Here is a 25,419-nt window from a genome sequence, read left to right on the forward strand (position 1 = left end):
ATTGTGTTTGAATATATAGATATATTGAATTGTTCTAATTTGAAGAAAAGAATTAAGAAAATAAATAGGTGTATAGAATTCTAATTTTGCTAAAGATATTTTCTTCTTTAACATAAAACAAAATGAACAGTACTACAAAGATAAAGAAACTTGAAAGTCAAGTAAACAAAATCCAAATCCATGCAATTTCCAAAGGATGTAGTCTTTCTCCAAATTGGTCAAGGTAGGGATGTAATTTCCAAAGGGAACCCCAACAGAACTAAAGTCGGTTCAGGCCCAACGGGCAATTAAAGGCAAACTAAAAAAGAAAAACAATGAAAAAACTGAACCGATCAAAACCAAACAGTGGTTCAGTCAATTGATTCAAACTTCTGGCGGCCGGTGGTTAGTTTCACCCATTGTAAACTAACTGAGTCGATTTTTGTACAAAACCGCCCCATCCGACCAATGGTCACCCTAGATAGTACACGGTAGAAAGGATATTAAAAATTAAAATAAATTAAATATCATTATATTGCCCTCGTCTAAGCTAAATCAAGACTAACAATAAGACGGTCAAGGCTTGGAATTTGGATCGATGACTAGGGATGTAATTTCCAAATGAAACCCGGCAGAACTAAAGTCGGTTCAGGCCCAACGGGCAATTAAAAGCAAGGAAAAAAAACAATGAAAAAATCGAACCGATCAAAACCGACGGTTCAATCAATTGATTCGAGCTTCTGGCGGCCCGTGGTCGGTTTCATCATTATAAACTAACCGAGCAGTTTTTGGTGGCAGTTTTTGTACAAAACCACCCCGCCCGATCAATGATCACCCTAGATAGTACACGGTAGAAACGATATTAAAAATTAAAATAAATTAAATGTCATTATTATATTGTCCTCGTCTAAGCTAAATCAAGACTAACAATAAGACGGATCAAAAAATAGACAGATCGATCGGCTTTGCTTTCTAGTGAACACACAAACCTGTTTAGAATCCAGAAAACTTAGAGAGGGCCATTGCTGGTTCAGTATAAGGACTCGGCCACATTGATGATTGTTATATGCTTTTAAAACTAGGAAGTGGATGAGGGCCTTTCTTTTCTTTTACGTGCTACCGACGAATCGAGTAGTGTAACGCTTATTGATGCACATGGCTCTCGAGCCGCAATATTTTCAAAAGTTTCACCATTCACCGCTATATCTGAGGCTGTAGAAACACCTGGCCTGGTAACACACAACCAAGTTCGTTCTAGTTCAGAGTCGTTACCAGCAATTGGAACATGCCAAGATCCCGTTTCTGACTCCTGAAATGAAGGCAGAGATAATTAAAGGGTCATTTTTCTCGAAGTGCATTTATCAGAGCAAGACAGTGTTATCCCCAGTTCTTATTGCTGATGAAGCGATTGAAGAGTATAGATATATGAAAAAGAAAAGCTCAGATTCTTCAACTATCCCAATTTGTATTGTCTATTAGTTTGGCATTTTTATTTCTTTCATTTTCTTTATACTTTTAGCATTAGTTTCTTTCCATTGATTTAATGAAAAAAATTTTGTTTCTAGGTTCTTCAATAAGGTTACCATTTTTGGTCTCCAGTTTTGAAAGCCATGCATTTGGAATTAAAGTATTTGATTATTTAAGAGTTCATTTGATAAAGATTTTGAGGATGCATGGCAATTTCTTTTGTAACAAGTTATACAAGAAATCATTCTTAGAGTTCAGTTTGTTTTGCTGTAAAAAAGAGGAGGAAGAAGAAGAAGAGAGATCCACATGAACAAGGAAATTAAATCATTATTCGCCATGAACTTGTAAACTTCAAAGAACTTTAAATCCAAATGTTTAAAACAAATTATCGTCAGAACAAACTGAAGGTAACTCTCTAAGGTAGTAAACTAGTAATACAAACATGTTTCCCGTAGGTCTTTTTTCTTAGAGAAAAAAGTCTCAAGCAGCCATCAACACCGTTTGTTTTTCACGGTTAGAAAATAGGGTTGTGGCTAATTTTTCTTAGCATGTTTTATTTTACTTTATTTTTTGGAAAAGAAAACAACACTTATCGTTGATGAAATGAAACGAGACAAATACTCAAAGGGACCTTCTTCAACCCCAGGATGTGATGAGTCGACATAAATACAACGAAACAAAATAAAGCAATTACAACTAAGTATAACTTATTCGACAAACATTTCGAAATCTTAGTCAATGTTAAAAGCAAATTATTTCTAACAATTCTCAGCAGAAATCAAAAAGTTCTTTAGGAACGGTAAAATCATGTGTGCAACAAGAAAAAGGTGACAAGCTGAGGAAACAGAAGGTACCTGAATTACAACAGAATAAGGGGGAGGCATTTCAAGTCTCAGTTGACCCTTAACAAAAGTGTAACGAATCTGCAAAAATATGGCAATGCAATGCATGAGAACCAAATTTTAACACGTATTAAGGCCACATTTGATTACTATTTGGTTTTTAGTTTTTCAAAATTAGCATATAAACACCATTCTTGTATCTAAATTTCTTGCTTAGTTATGCACCTTTTACCAATGTTATCAAAAGCCAAGTTACAGCTTTGAAAACTAAAAAAGAAAAAAGTGAGAACTCAACTGGTTACCTAACAAAAATGCAACCTTTGTTAGAACTTGAGAAGAAATAAGCTAAATTTTAAAAAACTATAAACACAAGAAAAACCAAACAGTGCCAAAATTATGGCACGGTAAGGTTTATGTAGATAACACATACTTGATGTTTCTCCTTCCACCTGAGAAATAAGTCGTTTCCCAAAAGTTCAAAAATATGATCTCGCATCTCATCATTTGTGATAAGTAAGCACTTCAATTTTACAGCGGCATAAAGCCAATACCTATATATGGTAAAAGAATATGATTAACAACAGTTTGGATGCATCGAAGTGAAAAACTAACAACTCACAGGGCTTCTAGTAAGCAAAACAAAAACAAGTTGAATCCAATACTTCATATCTCAAAATGAGTTTTAGAATTATTAGTCAAGGGCATACCAATCGTCATTTGAGCCATTAGGCGTAGAATAAAGAACACCTTTGTCTATCCATTCCTCGACAACTTTTCTATGTGAAGAATTATCCAATGAAGCCCTGGTGCGTTTATTGTGCCAGAAAACTAATGGCCATTTCCCCCTGCTCATCTTACATAATTCTTTGACAACGGCCTCAACCTGCTCTATTGAAACCAGAAGAACAAATGCATAATGAATAATGTTTCTTATGTAAAAGGCCAGCCATGCCACGCACTATAATGGAAAGTCCTAGATTGTCAATTTAAAGTATAAACAAAAGACCAAAATATACTTTACAACCTGAGGAAGATTAAATCCAGAATCTGCAAAATTCTGTTGGTAGAGGCCAACATTTGCTCCATCGACAATAGCATCACAATGATTATGTACTTCTAACCATTCCTTAATAAACAAAACAAAATAGCATGAAAAGCGAAGAGGAAATCGATTTTTTTTAAATGGCAACAGCTTTCATTAAGAAAAAAAAATGAAAAATACAAGTGCATACAAAAAATTAAGCCAACAAAAAGGGAGCTCAACTAAAGAGACTCCAACTAAACAAATTAATACCACCTATAGAATTATTACAAAGAAAGGGATGCAACGAGCCGAATTTATGATAAAGGGCCCCGGTCTCGAAAGAGATGCAGCATTAAGAGCTATTCGGAGAAGCGGTATACTATTAAGTTTCATACGGGATGTAACCCCTATGCCACATAATGGCTGTAGGCCCCCTAAAAAACGACGTGCGTAAAAATAAACATTGAAGAGAAATTTCAAGACAAATAAATAATTCAATGATTTTATCAAAAAATATTACTATGGTTCGAGAGAAAATCAGAGTATCGACTCGGACACTAAAGTGGAAGTGTGTTGAATCAAGAGCAGATAATAAGCATGTTTATTATGGAAGCTTTATTCTGTCTCCACTTATGAAGGGATAAGGGGATACTATAGACATTGCGATGCGAAAAGCTTTACTTTTTGAAATCAAAGCCCAAAGGAAACATAAAATCTAATGAGTGACCAAATAGCATTTGGATTCCTCTCCAACCCTCTAAACGCTCAGTTATTCCGCTCACCCCAAATATCCCACAATATAGCACACACCCTATAAAGCCACAAAAAACAACCCTTCTCATGAAAAGAAAATGGAAGAGGTAGTCTCAAATCATAAGTATCCATGTGTCGAGCGAACAACAAGCCAAACATCTAAAACAAGTCATTCCACATTGATCTCGCAAGCTCACATCTCTAAAGAATGAGATCCAATAATGCCTACAAAGGGTTGAAACTCCACACATGAATGTATCTTAGACAAACACCCCAAGCACGGACAAGAGAGAAACAATATCTGTCACTTCTTTATAATATTACACAAAGAACGCAAAATTTGGCCAAGGAAAAGGAGCTCCCTGACCCAACTAAAAAAATTAAACACCACTTGTTTATTAAAGAAAGATAGATGAAAGCACCGAGGGATCATGGAGAGGCTTATTCCCCACCTAATAGAACTTCCATAAGATCCAATCCTTTAAGCCCACTCCAAACAACCATTCAAAAGGATGACGATCAAACTTACCACCAATGATCCTATGCCAAGAAAGTTGGGCTCAGAGAGAAACACCAAAGCCATATGGCTAAATTTCCAATTTCTAACCTTCCAAGGAAACAGGGCTCTCAACCACCTCACATCTAACCAAGTGTGACATTTTTCCTTTTGTTTTTTCCACATGTTCCAAAAGGAATTTACATATAAGCTTTTCAATTCTCTCGCAAACTTCAGAGAGGGTTCAAGGATTTTGCCAACAAAACTCTTCAAGAAGAGCCTACTTAAAACATCTACAACTATAAGGAAAAGAAAGGGGATTCAGGATCTCCTTGTCTAAGAACTCTTGAGGCTAAAACATTAGCCCCAGGACTCTCGTTAATGAGATGGGAAAATTTTGCTTTCATCATTCATCAATTAAAAAAGGGGTTCGGAAAACTTTTTAAGTAATAGTAACCACCAACTCAGAACTTATAAAACACAAACTTAGACACATACACATACAAAGTAAAAAACGAAAAACAACAAGGAAAAACTCAAAATCTCAATGGTTCCACAAAAAATATTCCTACAGTTCCACACTTGTTAGCATAGCTACATTTTACTCCCTCTAAGAGGTTTGAGAGAGAAACAGAGACAGAAACAGAGAGAGAAAACTTGGCGCTTCAAATAAAAAGGAAACATATAGAAGGACCAGGGATGGGGCGATATCTCGACCAAAAGGCTATGTTTAAGTACAAGATCTTCACAGCCAATACACTTGAAATAGACCAGTAGAAGCTAGCAAACCTGAAAGCTTATAAAATTCGGTTGAGCCTCCCTTTCAATGGCGAGAGCTGCCAAAGACTGAGCAAAATTATCAGTCTCAGCACAACTAATATCGACACAAACCAATTGTTGAGCACAACAGCAGCATTTGCCATTGGAATAAACATTTGTTCTTTTCACCACCCAATTTCCCTTCCCAATCCACCCCTTTCCATGCCAACCCCCTCCATTACTTAAAATTGCTTCCCTAATCAGACCGACATCCAAAGTCGATTCACCAATATCAGAGGCCTTTTCACTACAAAACCAATCTTCAATAATCTTTGCAGTAGATTCACTAACACACTTCACAAATCGTCTCAATTTGTGCAAATACTCGTACACTTTATCCCCTTTTCCTGTGTCTGAACTCACCTTCAAAAGGACAGAAATCTGAGGTTCCTCTAACTCCACCCCAGCAGAACTCATGTGTTGTTCCACCTCATAAGCCTTATCCACCTCCAAACTCTCACAGAAACAGAACAATGCAGGATCATAAGTGCGCAACCTGGGTGTAACTTTATATTTCCCAATTGTTTTCACCAACTCAAATGCAGAATCGCCGTCCCTTTTTGCTGCGGCGAGCCTTGCAACAGCTGTGACTGTAGCTTCATTAGGAATAACACCAATGGATTGCAAGAGATTATATACACGAAACCCAAAACTTACGGCTGATTCTTTCAACGATGGGTCAGAAATCGCGGTAGAGCACAGGTAGAGGAGAGTATTAAAGTGCTGCTGATTGAATTTCAACTTCTCCGAAACTGCAGTCTCGCAGAGAGTTATGGCCGAAAGTAAATCTTTCCTCCTCGAACAGTCAGTGAGGTCTAACTGGAACTTGACTTCAGGCGATTGGTTCTTGGATTTCTTCCTTGCTTTGGCAGGGCCAGTGGAATCCATTCGAGGAGTATCCGTAGAAAAAATCCGAAAACAAAATGCACTAACCGGGAGAATTTGAAGGAGCTTTGATACTGTTTGACGGCTGCTGCTGTAGACGATTGCAATCGCGTGGATGTCGTCAAAAACCGTCGCGAACGCCGCTGCACCAGATGAGTGGCCGTGCAATGCGTGGGTCTTGGTATTTGGTTCGTGTTGTGTTGTAGCGGGAAAAGGAAACGCCGGAAGGAAACGCAACCGGCCGAATTGTAGGTCTCAACGGAGGAACTCGCCGGTGTGGCCGTCGCGAGGAGAGGATGAGTGGCAGGAAAAGTCCGGTGGAGGACAGAAAATGGCGCTCGCTTTGTTGGTTGCTGGAGAAGAACGAGAGTGAGAAGATGGTGCGCCGTTGTCGAGTGGCGAGGAGCCGTCGGAATTTGGCACTAAGGGCGTAATTTTAGAGGTAGGTTAGAAATAGTGGAATTGCAAGTAGCGAAGAAAAAATGGAAAATTGTAGATTATGTTACCAATATCTCACGTTGTTTTACAATTTTGCAATCATTTCTTAAAATACTCTGCGTCTTAAATGTTTTATTATCTTCAAATTATTGAATAACTTATTTATTTTCTCATCTTAATCCTTCCTTATTTCTTCATCTACTTTTTAAGCCATAATCATTCTTTCACCTGTGGAAGAAAAAACAATTTGTTTTTATTCTCTACTTTTTAAGGTCCTAATCACCCTTTCTTATATGGGAAAAACAATTTTTCTTTTCGTTTTAATCTTGATTTTAGAATATCAATAACACATTATTTTCATTATGAAATATAATTGTTGTTGATCAAAGTAATTTAACTTCGTTTGTGATTTTTCTCTACTTTTTTCAATGTGTATTTTGAGTTAAATCTAATTTCAAATGGTGTTGTTTAATTTCTTTACGTTGGTTTTGTTTTGATTTTACTTTGTAGCAGTTTTGTATATCAGTGTTGTGATGTACTTATATTATATGTATTATTTGGTTGATATACTTGCTTACGTGAATTTAATTTTTTTCAAATTTTAGCAATTTATTATAATATCATTAAGTATATGAACGATATAACCGAGTGTATCATTATAAGTATATCAATAACATATTACTAAAGTATATCAGCATATTAGTAAAGTGAATCAAGGTATATTAATCAAAGTTTACAAGTGTGTACTAAAAGTGTATCAAGTGTATAAGTAGGACTTCAAGCATATCAAGTGTATTTAATCAATCAAGTGTATCGATGAAGAATACTAAGTGTATCTCCAACACATCAGGTGTATCAAACATATCATGTTTATAAAGCGTATCAAATTTGTTGAGTGTACCAATGAAGCATAACATGCTTATTAGGTTTGCATTAAGTGTATTGAATTTATCAATGAAGCATTTAAGTATATCAAGGTCAAAAAGGTATCAAGTGTATCAAGAAGGAATCAAATGTAACAAGAAGTATTAGTTGTGTCATGGTGTTTTAAGTGTATCAAATAGTATCATGGTTCATCAAGCGTATCAAGGTCCAAATGTTATCAAGAAGTATCAAATGTATATCAAGTATATTAAGGATATTGGTGTATCAAGAGATATTAGGTGTATCGGGTATAGTAAATGTGTATCAATAACGAGGGCATTTGTAACATTCTACATCATGTATATGTGGGATGGACTTTATTTTTGCCATTTTTGCAAACAATAAATGTGTGTGCTATGAACTTGATTATTATAAGTTGTGTTCGCCATTTTTGCAAATGCCTAAAAAAAGTTTAACAAAATAAAATGTGTGTTATGAAATTGAGAGATTCAAAATAAAAGATAATGGAAGAAGAAAGAAAGATAACATATGTACTATGTATATTGTAGTATGTTTACATATGACTCCTACAATCTCTATTTATAGGGTTGTGAGTATAATGATTACAAAACCAAACATAAAGGAAAAAGAAAGTTATGAGATGGTTAGTGGATGAATTTGTAACCTAAGGAGATTATAAACATCTAATAATGTTCAACTTTAATTTAGAATATTCATAATACTCCATTTTTAGATGTGCATATTACATAAAATAAACGTCTCATTAAAATCTTGCTAGAAAAACCCCAATGGAAAAAAATTCTAAAGAAGAAAAAAGACATTATTTTGTATATTTCGATAACTACCTCATTAAAACCTTGTTAGGAAAACTATGGAAAAAACCATAGTCATGGAAGAAAGAGTGCAGGATTTCTCCTTCTCATGAGTACATCTGTGACGCCCCCAAAATTAAGATAATTTTAGAATTAACTATCTTAGTTTTGTTTAATTAGATTTAATTTATTAGAAGTTATTTTGAATTCATTTTATGAAAATTATTTGATTTTGTGAGGATTGAAATTAATTAAAAAAATTTGGATGAATATTTAATTAATTAGAGGTTTTGGCATATGATTTTTGTTGAGATTTTGATTAAATGGTAGGTTAAGAGGATTAAGTATAGTTGTGGATTTTTAGTAGTGTTGAAGTTGAATTAAATTAAATAATTATGGATGTTATTTAATTAAATTGTAGAGTGGAAAGTTTGTTGGAGATTTAATAATTGTACGTATGTGAAAGGAAAAGATAATTATATTTGTTGAAATATAATTATTTAAAGAAAAGATAATTGTATTTTGGAGAAAAGATATTTATTAAGGGAGAAAAAGGAAAATAATTATATTTTGAGAAAATATAATTATCTGTAAAAGGATAGTTATTTTGGAGAAACATAAAAAATAATTAATTATTGTGGATGATAATTAATTATTTTAGATAAAGATAAATAATAATTAATTATTATGAAAGATAATTAATTATTTTGAAGAAAGATAAATTTTGATTGTCGAGAGAAGATGTTATGATTGAGTAAATAAGAAAAGAGAAGAAATTGGATTTATTTAAAAGAAAAATTGATAATTATATATTGAAATTATTGTAAATATAATGATATATTATAAATGTAGATATCCATAACCTACCTAGGTTACAATTTTCATATAACTCTCACATTCAATTCCATATTGTAACATTCATCCCATTGAATTCCATAATATAACTTATACCATAAGATGTCATATAAATAAAGGAGTATGGTGCCTTTGTAAGACACACCACAATTGAGTTCAATTGTTTATCTTCTTCCTCTCTTCTCTATTCTTCTCTTTGTTTGTTTCATTATCCTTTATTTCATAACACGTTATCAGCACGACACTCTACAATTTTATTATTTGCAAAAGGTAGGTTATAATATTAGTTTGTTTTTATGGTATTTGTGAATATTGCATGAAACAATCCATGTATACATCATGCATAGTTTAAATGTTTTAGAATGTAATATTTTATACCTATTGCATGTTGTAATTTACATATTATGTTTACATGGTTATTATTTGTTAAAAAAAATATTTTTAGTTCATGATAAGATTATGATTTAGTTCATCTTTAATTTCTTTATGATTTATGTGATTGTTTATGTTTGGTTTTTATATCGATTATTTTAAGATCTATGTATAGTTTATGGGTTCTTTATAATTTGTGTTTATAATTTAGTTGTTTACTTTCTATTAGTATAAGTTTTGTAATTGTTTTTATGATCTAAATGCTTTTATCAATTTACTTAAGTATGCTGTAAAATTAACATTTTTGGTGTGTATTGTTGTTAATTTTCCATAATATGTATATGTAATTTTTATTTGTAATTTTAATTATTGTACATTAACATGCATGTTTTGAATTATTATATATGGGTTTCATTTATTTTTGTATCATGTGCATAATATGATATTTATCTAAGTTGTCTTAGAATGCATGTTTGACATGTTTATTAAATTTCTAATATAAGTTAGTTTATTTGTTCTTTGTTATAGTTTTACCATGTCAAGTCTTACAAAATTAGAATTTTTAGCTCTTGATATCAATGGTGATAATTATTTATATGGGTGCTTGATGCTGAAATTCATTTGGATGCCATGAATCTTGGAGAAACGATTAAAGAAGGAAACACAAGTTCAAGTCAAGAAAAGGCGAAAGCCATGATTTTCCTTCAACATCATCTTCATGAGGGACTAAAGATTGAATATCTTACGATAAAAGATCCCTATGAACTATGTCAAAGTTTAAAAGAAATGTATGATCATAAAAAAAAAGTGTGATTCTTCCTAAAGCTCGATATGATTGGATGCACTTAAGGTTGCAGGATTTTAAATCAGTAAGTGATTATAATTCCGCATTGTTTAAAATTTGTTCAAAATTATTATTATGCGGAGAAAAAGTTACTGATGAAGATATGTTAGAGAAAACATTTTCAACATTTCATGTCTCGAATATGTTCTTGCAGCAGCAATATCAAGAAAGAGGTTTTAAAAAGTATTCTGAACTCATATCATGTCTTCTTGTGGCAGAACAAAATAATGAGTTATTAATGAAAAACCATGAATCTCGACCAACTGGAGCAACACCATTCCCTGAAGCGAATGTTGTATTTTTAAATAATATTAATGGTCGAGGTCGAGGTCGTGGTCATAATTGTGGCCGAGATCGTGATCGTGGTAGAGGAAGAAGTAATTATACTTTACATGGTAATAATCATTTAGATTTCAAGAAAACCACAAATGATGGTCATAGAAGGAAGACTCCACAAAATAAGAAAATTAAAAGTGGTGAAAATCAATGCTTCCGTTGTGGTATGAATGGTCATTGGACTCATACTTGTCGTACATCCAAGCACTTAGTTGACCTCTATCAAGCCTCATTGAAGGAAAAAGGGAAGAATGTGGAAGTAAACTTTGTCTATCAAGATGATGTATTTGACCCTTCCAACATGACCCATTTAGATGTGGCAGACTTCTTTGAGTCTCCTGAAGAGAAAAATGATGTTAAAGAAGGAGTAGCAAATACTTCTTTAATTATGATAATGTCCAAAACTAATATTTGCATTATGTTTTCTCTATTTAACATTTACCAGTTTATTTACATTATTTACATTTTAAGGTTAGTTTTTTTTTTCTTTTTTATCAAGAGACTTATTGTAATCATTTTTTTAATAAAGAGTTATGGACATTTCTCATATTTTGGCTGATTCAAAGATGAATAATGAAGACTTATATTTGGCAGATAGTGCAACTACGCACACAATACTTAAAAGTAAAAAATATTTTTCTACATTAACAATGCTTGAAGCAAATGTCAATACAATATCAGGTTATACAAACTTGATTGAAGGTTTTGGTAGAGCAAACCTTATTTTGCCTAGAGGAACAAAATTCACAATTAGTAATGCTTTGTTCTCTAGTAAGTCAAAAAGAAACTTATTGAGTTTCAAAGATATACGTCAAAATGGTTATCATGTTGAAACTAACAATAAAAATAATATATAATATCTTTATATACATTTATTGTTTCACATGAGAAGCGTATATTGGAAACATTGTCTGCCTTTTCTTCTGGATTATATTATACTCATATACAAGTAATTGAAACATATGCCACCATGAACCCGAAGTTCATGAATTTAAATATGTTTACTGTTTGGCATGATCGATCGGGTCATCCTAGGTCAATAATGATGAGAAGAATTATTGAAAATTCTCACGGACATCCACTAAAGAACCAGAAGATTCTTCTGTAACGCCCCAAAATTTAAAGAATTTATTTTGTACTTATCCTAAGTTTAAATTGTTGTAATTTTGGGTGTTACCTTGTTGTTTTGATTCAAATTTTTGAAGATTGGATCTTGTTGGAAAATATCCAACCGTTGTGCTGTGGAAAGTTGCCTAATTATGCAGTGGTTATATTATAAGGTTAATGTATTCATTTCTAGATGGTTAGTAAGGTTATGTTATTTAGTTGTGTTGGAGAAGTTTTGTGGAGGGAGAGAAAGAAATTTAAAATAATAATTATATAATGGAAAGTATGATTATTATTTGGTAAAGATAATTGTTATTTATTTGAGAAAGGATAAATAAATAAATAAATAAAAGGGAGATTTGGGGGGGATTTATTTTAGGAGAGAGAAGATTGTTAGTTTTGGAATCCAATAAGGAAAAGGAAAGGGGCAATTAATTTTGGTTTATTTTTTTTATATAAATGAGCATTGGGTCCCGTACACAAAGAAAAAAAAAAGGAAAACCCTAAAATCCTTTCTTTTAGAAACCCTAGGCTGACGCCGCCGCCGACCGCCGCCGCCGCCCTTCCCCGCGCCCTTGACCGCCACCGCTGCCTCACTAAGGAACCCGAGCCCTTCACAAGCAGTCATCGCCCCTACCATCTGCCGCTTACCGCGTCTCCGTCAGCATCTCTCCTCCGCCGTCGCATCGCTACCCTGTTGATCGCGCGTCCAACCGCCGTCGCATCGTTGCCCTGTCAATCGTGCGTCCAGCCGCCGTCGCGTCGCTGGCTCGTCGATCGTGCGTCCAGTCACTCTACGTCGCTGCCCCGACCCGTGCGTCCAGCCGCTCCGCGTCGCCACCTGACCCGCGCCCACGTACGTCCGCTCCATGCCGCAAGCCGCGTTCGCGTGCACCCACTCCACGCACGTGCACCCGCTCCACACCGCAAGTCGCGCTCGCGCCTGTGCCCTTTTTCGTGGGCTGAATTCCAGCCAAGCCGCGCCTTCATCCAGACGCGAGCCGCGCCATCCAATCGAGCCGTCAAGCTACTTTGAGCCACAAGCCTATTTGGATCTTTTTCAATGGCTTGGTAAGCTGATTGGGTTTTGGAATACCCAATTAAGGTTAAATTTTTCGGATCTTAAATAATTTAACTATGGGTTAAATTAAATTGTTTCTCCTAAAGGACCATTTGCACCAGCTGAAGTTAGAGTGTGGGATTTCTTCAGTTAAGAGCTATTTTGCTGCAATCTCGAACTTGGGTAAGTAGTTTCGACTGAATTCTTGGGTTCCTAGTCATTTGATGGTTAGGTTATTCCAATTGGTGTCTTTCTAATTGTTAGGATCTTGTCACTTGGGAAGCGTGGTTTTGCTGTAGTTTCGACTGGACTAATCTCCAGGTAAGAGATTCTTCTACTAGACCTCCGAATTACATTACAGAGACCGCATGTATGAATATATGGTTACGCACGATTGATATCTAAGTATATAACTCGAGGTTTTGAGAGAGAGACAGATATTGAAATTGTGCTTACCGGTTGACTCTATGGTTAGTGTGATTAGTACGTCGACGCTATTGCCTTCGCCCTAATGACATAGTTTTTGTGGTTGAGAATGACGTGATATAATATGTTATGGTTTGATATGTTATAGCATGACTTGACGTAATTATGACATGTATGATAAGTTATGATGTGATTGATGAGATGTTGTGTACATGCTATGGGTAGGATGTATGTTAGCTTCTTATTAGAGTCGTACCCATATGGGTGTCCTTCAGGATCACCACTATTATGACACAAACATGATGGAGAGACCCGACGGGGTCGCTCACACTTATGATTGCGTAGTCTGACGGGATTACCAGTCTGACATTGACATTGACATAGACATGACGTGAGTGATTCGACGAGACCACTCACAACCCGATCATCTTAGGTGTTCCCTTGGGAATCACCAAAGACCAACTTGTTCCTACGGGAGCACAGATTGCACGTGTTGGAGACGTGCCAGTTCAGGGGTACCACTTTTCAGGACTTTAATAGGAAGTTAACAGGCATCTAGTGGGACTAGTAGTAGGTCCCTTACTGAGTATTTTTATGCTCACTCTTTCCATTTCCATTTTTCAGGCAGAGATAGAGGTAAGAACAAGGGCAAGCTGGCGAGTGACCAGAAGTGATCATGGCGGGCCATAGGGATACGCTTGCTTCCGCTTATGCTAAAATTCGGATTTTAGTATTACATTTTCAATTCATTCTTTATTGGTTATTTTATTTCTTTAAAACTAGATAGGGCCCGAGTTAGGACTTTATTTTATACTTGTTTCATATTTCCCGTGTTTATGTTTTTTTTTCTAAATGAAAATTTGAGGTTTTCGTCTTATTCTATTTTTAAACTTTACAAATTTATTTATCTTTAAATTAGTAATGACTTCGACTTAGTATAAGGAGTTGGGTCGTTACATCTTCAATCCAATGAATTATCATGTATTGCTTGCTCTCAAGGAAAATTAATTATTAGGCCATCACCAGCCAAAGTGGGAGTTGAGTCACCTACATTTTTAGAACGAAGTCATGGTGACATATGTGGACTAATCAATCCACCAAGTGGACCATTTAGATATTTCATGGTTTTGATTGACGCGTTAAGTAGATGGTCACATGTGTGTTTATTATCAAGTCGAAACCTTGCATTTGCACAATTACTTGCTCAAATAATCAAATTAAGAGCACAATTTCCAAATTATACAATAAAAAACATTTGACTTGATAATGCTGGTGAATTTACATCCCAAACATTTAATAATTATTGCATGTCAACTGGGATAAATATTGAACATCTTGTAGCTCATGTTCATACACAAAATGGTTTGATAGAATCATTTATCAAGCATTTACAATTGATTACTAGACCATTACTTATGAGAGCAAAACTTTCATTATCTATATGGGGTCATGCTATTTTGCATGCAGCGTCACTTATACGCATAAGACCGACATCTTATCATAAGTATTCCCCAACACAATTAGCTTATGGCCAGGAACTAAATATTTCTCATTTGTGAATTTTTGGTTGTGTAGTATATGTTCCAATTTCCCCACCACAACGTACTAAAATGGGACCTCAAAGAAGGTGAGGAATATATGTCGGATTTGAATCCCCATCAATTATTAGATATCTTGAACCCTTGACGGGAGATGTATTTACTGCACGATTCTCTGATTGTCATTTTAATGAGACAAATTTTCCAACATTAGGGGGAGGAATTAAGAAGTTGAAAAATGAAATTGCTTGGAATGTATCGTTATTGTCTCATTTAAATCCTCGTACAAAGCAATGTGAACTAGAAGTTCAAAAGATAATTCATTTACAAAGTGTAGCAAACCAAATACCAGATGCATTTACAGATACTAAGAAAATGACTAAGTCATATATTCCAGCTGTAAATGCTCCATCTAGAACTGAAATCCCAACTCAGCAAGTTGATACAATTAATGAATCAACGCTGCGCCAAAAGCGTGGTAGACCGATGGGTTCAAAGGATAAAAATCCTCGAAAAAGAAAAGTGACCAATAGTCGAAATGACTTAATTGACAATAGAAACATTCAAGAAAAAGCCATGGACACGACTAGAGGTAAAAATGTAAAAGAGACTCAAGTATATAAAGATAACAATGGGATCTCGATAAATTATATCATGACAGGAAAAAGGTGGAATATAATTAATGTAGTTGTGGACAATATTTTTGCATATAATGTTGCACATAATATCATTCATGAAAATAAGGATTATGAACCTAAAATCTGTTGACGAATGTCGTAATAGAAAGGATTGGCCCAAGTGGAAAGAAGCCATCCAAGCATAACTAAACTCACTTAGGAAACGTGAAGTTTTTGGACCTGTAGTTTATACACCTAAAGGTGTAAAACCTGTGGGATTTAAATGGGTATTTGTGCGTAAACGAAATGAAAATAATAAGGTCACTATATATAAAGCACGACTTGTTGCACAAAGATTTTCTTAAAGACCAGGCATTGATTATAAGGAAACATATTCTTCTGTGGTGGATGCTATTACATTAAGATATTTAATTAGTCTCACTGTATGTGAAAATCTTGATATGCATCTTATAGATGTAGTTACAGCATACTTATATGGATCTTTGGTAAATGAAATCTATATGAAAATCCCTGAAGAATTTAAGATACCTGAATCATATAATTCAAACTCTAGAGAAATATATTCAATCAAATTACAAAGATCATTATATGGATTGAAACAATCAGGACGAATGTGGTACAATCGCTTAAGTGAATATTTATTGAAAGAATGTTATCAAAATAATCCAATTTGTCCATGTGTTTTTATTAAGAAATCACAGTCAGGATTTGCGATTATAGATGTATATGTTGATGATTTAAATATAATTGGAACTCGTGAAGAGCTTTCAAAGGCAATAGAATATCTCAAAAAGGAATTTGAAATGAAAGATCTTGGTAAGACAAAATTTTGCCTTGTCTTACAAATCGAGCATTTAGCCGATGAAATTTTTATTCATCAATCAACATATATAGAAAAGATTTTAAAAAGATTCTACGTGGACAAAGCACACCCATTGAACATTCCAATGGTGGTTCGATCACTAGATCTAAAAAAAGGATATCTTTCGACCTCGAGAAGATAATGAAGAATTACTTGGTCTTGAAGTACTGTACCTTAGTGCAATAGGTGCACTAATGTATCTTGCTAATAACACAAGACCAAATATAGCATTTTCAGTAAATTTGTTAGCAAGATATAGTTCTTCTCCAACAAAAAGACATTGGAATGGAGTTAAGCATGTACTTCGTTATCTTCGAGGGACAATTGATATGAGTTTGTTTTATTCAAATAAATCAAACTTTGATGTAGTTGGTTATGCGGATGCTGGATATTTATCTGATCCACACAAAGCAAGATCTTAAACAGGTTATCTGTTTACATGTGGAGAAATTGCTATATCTTGGTGGTCTGTAAAGCAAACCATGACGGCCACTTCATCGAATCATGCAGAAATTCTTGCAATTCATGAAGCTAGTAAAGAATGTGTATGATTGAGGTTAATGACTCATCATATTCAAGAAACATGTGGTTTGTCTTTCAGTAAAAATTTACCAACAATATTATTTGAGATAATACCGCATGTATAGCATAAATCAAAAGAGGGTATATAAAAGGAGATAGAATAAAGCATATCTCACAAAAACTCTTCTATACGCATGACCTTGAAGAAAATGGTGACATCAGTGTTCAACAAATTTCTTCAAAAGACAACTTGGCGGACTTATTCACAAAAGCATTACCCATATCAACATTTGAAAAGCTAATGCACAACATTGGAATGCGACGACCCAGAGAACTTAAGTGATATATCCATAAGGGGGAGTAGAAATATTGTCCTCAAGGAATAGGAGTACTACATTTTTTTCTTTTAACTATGATTTTTCTCATTGAATTTTCCTAGCAAGGTTTTTAATGAGGCAGTTATTAATGTATAAAAATGATGTACTCTTTTTCCTTCACTAGGATTTTTTCCCATTGGGTTTTTTCCTAGTAAGGTTTTAACGAGACATTTATTTTTATATAATATGGATATCTAAGGGCGAGTATTGTAAATATAATGATATATTATAAATGTAGATATCCATAACCTACATAGGTTTTCATATAACTCTCACATTCAATTCCATATTGTAACATCCATCCCATTGAATTCCATAATGTAACTTATACAATAAGATGTCCTATAAATAGAGAAGTGTGGTACCAAAGTAAGACACACCATAATTGAGTTCAATTGTTTCTCTTCTTCCTTTCTTCTATATTCTTCTCTTTGTTTATTTCATTATCCTTTATTTCATAACAGAAATATAATTATTAGGAAAAGGAATGTAACATCTCAAATGTTTAAGGAGTTTTTATTAATTATGTTAAATTATTTGGGTGATATATAAAGGATTGGAGCCAAAATTTAATGGTTAGATTAAGATTATTTATGTTGGAATTTATGAATGATTTTTTGGAAAATATTTGATTGACTAAAAGAATTCAGAATTTAAGTTAATTTGAAATCTTGAAGTGAAAAGTTGGCTTTGGTGGAATTGAACTTAATTGAGTATATATATATATATAATTAATTAATTAATTAATTAATTAATTAATTAATTAATTAATTAATAATTTGGATTTTTGTGGAATATGGTATTAATTATTTGATTTTGTATAAATAAATAATATGGAAAAGTGAAGTTAATTATATGACAAAATATAATTATATTTATTTGAAAAAAAGATAATCCATGAGGAAAGATAGTTGATTTGATTGGACGAGAAAAGATATATATTTACGATAGTTTAAATAAATATATATGTTTATTTTGGTAAGAGAATAATAATAATAAATAATAATAATAATTATTATTATTAACGGTTATAAATGCCTAAGATTTTGTGCATTTAAGAAATTTTTTGAATAAAGATAATGGAAATATATATATATATATATATATTTTGGGTATTATATATGTATATATGGTATGATATGTATATCCTAAAAGAAAAAGGAAATAATAGTAATTAGTATATATTATTGTTATTATTTGAGTTTATAAATAACATTTGAATGCTTAAGTTGGAAAGAAAAGGAAAAAGAAAAAAAGTTCTTCATCTTTTTCTCTAAGATAACCCTCTATCGCTGTCGTCTCACCAGTTTTACTTAAGATTGGTCCTTCTGGCAAAACTTGAAGATTTAAAGTGATGAATTTGGTAAGAGAATTTTTCAACCTCCATTTGAGTAACCTTAATAATCTTAACGTAAATTAAATATTTGTTGGATGTAATTGGGTTTTTTTTAAAGGTTCAACTGGCTAATTTTTTAAGATTTAATCTTGGATTTTTCCCAATCAAAGTTGAATTGGTTTCAACCCCATTTTTTTGGAAGTTAATTAATTTGGAAGAGTTTTTAGATGATAGCCAATTGCTAATTTCATTAATTAAGATATTGAAATTTCCTTTTATGATTAGGATCAAATTAATTGAAGAATTTTTACTGTTAGCTAAGGAGTACTTTGTTTGGCTAAAATCTCCAGGTAAGAGATTCTCCTACTAAACCTTTGAACTGAAGTTAAGAGCTTGCATGTAATTTTTCATTATGCATTGATGTAGCTAAGATGCATAATGTGTTGATGTTGATGATTGATGATGATGAATGATATTATTTTGATGACTGATCTACGTTGATGATGATGCATGATATATTAATCATAATGCCCTTAATCATGTGATGTTATGTATATGAGTGGTTCGATGGGGTCACTTACAGCCTGATTTGTCCTAAGTATTCTTTTGGGTTCACTGAAGACCAGTTTGTCCTAGGTGTTCTTTCGAGTTCACCGAAGACTAGTTTGTTCTAGGTGTTCTTTCGAGTTCATCGAAGACCAGTTTTGTCCTAGGTGTTCCTTTGGGTTTACCAAAGACCAGATGTGTTCCTACAGGATCACTAGATTGTGTATGTTTAGGAACACGCCAGTTTAAGGGTACTTCCTTACGAGACTCTAATATGAAATTAACAGACACTTAGCGAGACTACTAGTAGGTCCCTTACTAAGTATATGTTTATACTCACTCTTTCTATGTTCAATATTTCAGGCAAAGGTAAAGGTAAAGGAAAGTTGGCGAGCGACAGAGAAGGATCTGCGACATGCCATATGGGAACTCAGTTTTGCTTCATCGTCTATGTATCAGTGTTTCAATATTATGTTTTTTTTAATAAAAATTTAATCTTCCTCTTTTCAAGAAAGTGTCTCTTGTTATTGTTTTTTTTAGTAATGACCTCGACTTAGTATAAAGAGTTGGGTCGTTACAACGTCACTTAAGTTCTCCAAGTTGTCGCATTTCAATGTTGTGGTTTAGCTTTTCAAATGTTATGGGTAATGTAGTTATAAATAAGTCTGTCAAATTGTCTTTGGAAGAATTTTGTTGAATATTGATGTCATCGTTGATGCTTTACTAAGTAACGTATGTAAGATCTAGCTCCCATGAGTTAGATAAATAACTTGCATATTCACAACCAACTATATCACACTTAGATCTATTAGAATAAAATAAATCCATGTGAGCTAATTCCCAAATTAAAGATAACATAGTTTAATTCTAGAGGAATTGTCAAAAATGACAAATTTGACAAATATTTACAAAATATAGCAAAATTTCAAAGTTTTTCAATGATAGACACTGATATGATTTTGTCAGTATCTATTAGTCATATTTATAGACAATAATAGAAGTCTATCAGTGTACACCATTGATAGAATCCCAAATTTTGCTATATGTTGTGAATATTTTAGTTTATTTTATTATATTTAAAAATGTCCATTAATTCTACTTCAATATCTTTGGAAGAATATTATTTTTATGTAACAAAATTACTAAAGATACTATGACAGGTAGTATATAAACTATTAAATATATAAGTGCACTTATTTTTCAATTTTTTTTCAGGACTTCAAGTTCTTCATTATTTTTTTTATACAAAATGATATACTTTTTTTTCATACTGAGTAAATAAACCATCCTAGGAAAGTTCAATGATATAACTAATCCATATATGTATAAATTGATGCAATTTCATTTGCTTTATGCTTTATTTGCAAGCTAAGGAAAAACATATAATCTCAATTTCTTTATAAAAAAACTCTATTGCCTTTGAAATATCTTTAGGAGTTTTTGCTCAAATCATCAACTTGTAAACGAAATTATACATACAACTTGGCCTTCAACGATTTCACAATGTTCTAATCACAATAGATATCTTGCATACATGATAAATGAAAATACTTACCTTTTCTCTTTACCTTTTCAAATATACCTCGAACATAGGTAGATAATTTTGATGGATCTTTAGCATTCTTTATATTCTAAATGAATTGACTCAGAAATATATAAAATCTCCTAAGTGGTAGAGACTCGTGTTGATAACATGTTATGGAATTGAGAGAAAAAAAGAATAAACATAGGAATACAAGAGAAAGATAATGAAGGAAGAAAGATAGATAACAAATGTACTATGTGTATTATTGTAGTGTGTTTACAAATGATATCTCTACCGCCTCTATTTATAGGGTTGTGAAAATAATGGTTACAAAACCAAATACAAAGGGGAGAGTTTGAAGAATAATATATTTCTTAAAACTAATGACAAAAATAGAATAAGAACAAACGAAAGAATAAAAATGGGGTTAGAGTTGAAAGTATTATAAAATATAGGGTGATTCTTCCATGGAAAAAAGACTACATGGTGAAAGATTGGGTCAAATGTTGTGACTAAATTAAAGGAAGACATGTACCCGATACGCTACTTCCTTCAACACAAATTTTCGACAACACATGACATGTTATCATTAGCTTGGAAAATTAAATTAGTATTGTGTTTAGCGTTCAGGGTTACTAAATTGAAGCAATGCATGTTCTTTCCTTATTTAAGGCATATTAAAGATATATGCTCATTCTTGATTGATATAGACCAATATATTGGTTGTTTAATTGTCTTTAATACTTTTTAATTATTTGTTTAATAATGAAATCATAAATATGCTAAAATGCAATACCAATTGATTTTTTTTTGTTTTGTCTTATTCATTTCTTTAAGCTTCTAAGAGTTATCTTTCTAATATGATTTTTTCCCTTAAGTAGGGGGGAACATCGGTACCTGAAAAACTGATCCTAACGATCGAAAATTATGTATGTATGTACATATGTATGTATGTGTGTAAAAATAAAACTAAAAGCTTTATGTCCTTCATCTCGATCAGGAAACACCAAGATTAGCCTTGGGATTTCACTTTTGTCCTTCATCTCGATCGGGGAACACCAAAATAAGCTCTGAGATTTCACTTATTCCATCATCTAGATCAGAAAACACCGTGATTAACCCTGAGATTTCACTTCTTTCTTCATCTTGGTTGGGAAAAATCGAACCAATCGAAACTGACTAGGTTCGATTAATCAGTTCAAACTGTTGGTGACCAATGGTCAATTTCTCCCCTTGTAACTGATTGAGTCTATTTTCGGTAGTGGTTTTTTGTACAAAACCGCCCCCGCCTAACCGATGATCACCCATACCCTTAAGTTTCTAATATGAATTTGGTGCAAATAAGAATGCAATTTCATATAATTTTACATTGAAAATTGAAGTTCATATAAATTAAAAATTTGAATTACAAACTAAGCATGCTCTTGATCTCTCTACAACATTCTTACCCTGTCATTATTGTTGTCAAATACGTCTTCTATCTGTGTCTTCAACATTGACCCATCTTGTCTGCTGATAATATTTTCTACATTTTTTTACCAAGGTTTGATCACACATTGCATTCAAATCTTGTAATTTGTGTTTCACTGAGTAATTGTGTACATCTTAAACAAACTTACTTTGAGCGATGAAGTATAATGACACTAAATAATGTACATGCTATAAAATTATAAAACATATCATATTGAAATTCTTACCATACATAAATAATAAGCATCATTAGGTGTGATAAATTGTCTTGTAATTTGACTTGTTCGAGAAAAAATAGTCATCTGATCCAGTTAGCTCATGTGTTACTTCTCCTTGTACACAAAGATCATGACATGTATGCCACATCGTGATATACTCCTTATAAATCTTATGCCAATTGTGATCATGTTTTACCTCTTAAATCAATTTGGTGTAGTGCCAGGTCTGTAAAGTACAATGATGGTATCATTTGCAGCATACCGAATTGTCACAACACATGATCTAGTAAGTACCACTCTACGATATGAAAGGATATTAGAGGATCGAAGTAGGTTCAGACTTCTTCACCATTATGACATTGATCAAGAAATAACGTCACAATATCATGTATGTATGATATTTAATTAATATGTTAACAAAACAAATATAAGTAGACAACAAAAAATATGTAGTATTCTTTCATATAATACTTTGTTACTCGAGTGTGCATCAGTTGGTCAAATATCTATTGAAAAGTTACCAACATATTTGCTACTTATTTAGATGCAGGTAGGACACTTCTCCACTAATATAATTTTTTTTAAAAAAATAATAATAACAATAAGTTATAAATAATGCATATGTCTAATTACTAAATGTTATAAAAAAAATTATGAATGAAATAGGACATGGAACTCAGTGGTCGATCAATTGAGCTTGTAATGCATCTTGGTGCTACAATAGTAAATCTATCGTATGCTAATACTTGCAACAACATTAGTGATCTAGTTATTTCCAAGGATTGAACATTACTAGCTTGACACAATTCCTTATAAAGTCATGCAAGACATGTAATGCCCCTAGACTATGTACAAGCCTGGTCAAAGTCTTCTAAAAGGGAAAAAAACATACAATGTACCAAGGTGTTTGACTTTTTGGAGAACAAATTAAAAAACCTCAAATGAGTTGCATAATGTACGTACGAGCATATTTCTAGACACCCACGACATTGGCATCGGATGCCAATTCTTGGAACTGTTCGACCAACCATGGAAGACTCAATCTTTGACCTTCATATTAGGTGGTAGAACTCCAAAAAGATCTTCACATACTTGTTTCCAGTTATACGTTAATGATTCTGCTACAGATTCTCTGTTCGCCGGTAGGCCCAACTAGATCGCAATGTCTTGCAAAGTGATGGTAAACTCCCCACAAGACATATGAAATGTGTGAGTCTCAGGTCTCCAAAGCTCCACTAAAGCAGTAATAAAGTGTTAGTTCAATTGGATGAATCCTATTTGAGAAATCCCAATAAATCCAACAGCTTCTACATCTAATACATTGGTCAATTGTTTCAATTCTTTCATGGACTTTATGAACTTGAGTCTTTGGTGTTGATTACTTGCCTTGAACACCAAATCTTTCAATTGCTTGGATTTGTATTTTGTATTAAAGTTTCTAGCTACATGGCAAAGACAATATCGATGGTATGCCCGAGGTTCACTCCAACCTACCTGTTCGTTGTTAATTGCAGAAAGAATGCCTAGGCCTATTAGAGATCAAGCAAATGCTATCTTGATTAGTAATGTATTCATGCGATGCCTAAAGAAACCATGACTAATTGAACACATTTTTCCCTTCAATAATAGCAAAAGCGAGAGAAAATATATTGCCATTTGCATCATTGAATAAGGTGGTCCACATTTTGTCTTTATACTTTCTATATAAATGAGTTCCATAAATCTGAATTAATAGCCTACAACATTTAACCCCTTCTATTGTAGAATCGAATGACCAGAATACTTTTCCAAAAATAGTCATACCAGGAACATCAGATGAAAGAAAATATCAATCGACTCAGGTTTCAGGATTGTAATGTACAACCGCACTCAACCAATATGGAATCTCATTATATGATTTCTCTCAATCACAAAAAACAACAATCAGTTCTTTCCTCTTTGCTTGTCATACCTTCTTTACTTGACATTGTAACCATACTATTTTTTAATTATTTTTTTGGAGAAATGGCGCAGTACACCGAGCTTAACTCTAACCATATTTTGAATTTCAATACTCATAAAATTGGAACCAAGCTGTGAATGATCTTGTGTTAATTCTGAATACAAACATGAGCGTTCCCCTTGAAGCCTAGTAATTTAAAACATCTCAAGACTCTTACGCTACTTCCATGTGACCTCCCGTTGTAGCCCTCAATCCACTATCTGCATTTGGCATACCAAATATTTTGGTTTGATTATACTAAAACAGTCTCATAATGTTCTATCATACAATATTTTTTAACGGCCAATTGAAATCTTCTTTACAGTCAAATAACATTCTCTTTTGAATTAAACAAGAACTATCAATAGATATATTCCTATCTCCCAATGTTGACCTCTACTCACAAGTAGAATCAGTAACGTCCTAGTCTATTTAGGTAAATATCTCATATGGTACCATTTTTTTTCATACTCTTTATTTCCTTTCGTTTCTAAATAATTCATCAACTTCCACATCAATATCACTATCGTCATCATTATTAGGTTCAAGAATAACTAGATCTTTAAATCGCATTGACATATTTAATTAACTGTAAGGTTTGGAAAATATCAGGATCATTACTCGTTCCAACATTACTCTAATCAAACAAAAAGAAAAGTTCAATACCCAAATTGAAACTCTACTTGCCTAATCAGCCTGGATCCAAATATAGTCATACTTAAAATACATGTTACACTTTCTCCCTAACCACCTGTTATTAGCCTGGAAGACGGCGTAAAGCTAATAGCCAGCGTCCTCCTCTAATGATACCTGCTAACCCTTATTTGAAACCTTAACATGATAAACATATTATTCTTATATATAAAACACACAACATGTAGTACCACACAACGGGACTAACAAAAACTCATGAAAACATATAGTGCAACTCGTCAAACTCATTCTAGAAAGTAACATGATGGAACATTTACAACTAGAACAAACAAAAGTACAAGGCTATACTTGC

General features: G+C 33.1%; 1 protein-coding gene across 2 annotated transcripts; it reads right to left on the bottom strand.

Annotated features, from left to right (window-relative positions):
- Nucleotides 1-667: 667 nt before the first annotated feature.
- LOC103486110 (proteinaceous RNase P 2-like) lies at nt 668-6,782 on the bottom strand. 2 transcript variants are annotated; one of them, XM_008443957.2, is made up of 6 exons: nt 5,351-6,782; nt 3,313-3,414; nt 2,996-3,171; nt 2,719-2,839; nt 2,301-2,369; nt 668-1,288 (listed from the first exon to the last, which is right to left on the bottom strand). In XM_008443957.2, exons 1-6 carry the CDS (start codon nt 6,266-6,268, stop codon nt 1,058-1,060), a joined length of 1,617 nt encoding a protein of 538 aa, XP_008442179.1. In that variant the 5' UTR covers nt 6,269-6,782; the 3' UTR covers nt 668-1,057. The 2 variants fall into 2 exon arrangements, with proteins under 2 accessions (XP_008442179.1, XP_050944186.1); XM_051088229.1 differs by lacking the exon at nt 3,313-3,414.
- Between the last annotated feature and the right edge of the window lie 18,637 nt (nt 6,783-25,419).

The sequence above is a fragment of the Cucumis melo genome, chromosome 8 (assembly GCF_025177605.1).
Source record: "Cucumis melo cultivar AY chromosome 8, USDA_Cmelo_AY_1.0, whole genome shotgun sequence".
In the NCBI taxonomy this organism is placed as follows: Eukaryota; Viridiplantae; Streptophyta; class Magnoliopsida; order Cucurbitales; family Cucurbitaceae; genus Cucumis; species Cucumis melo.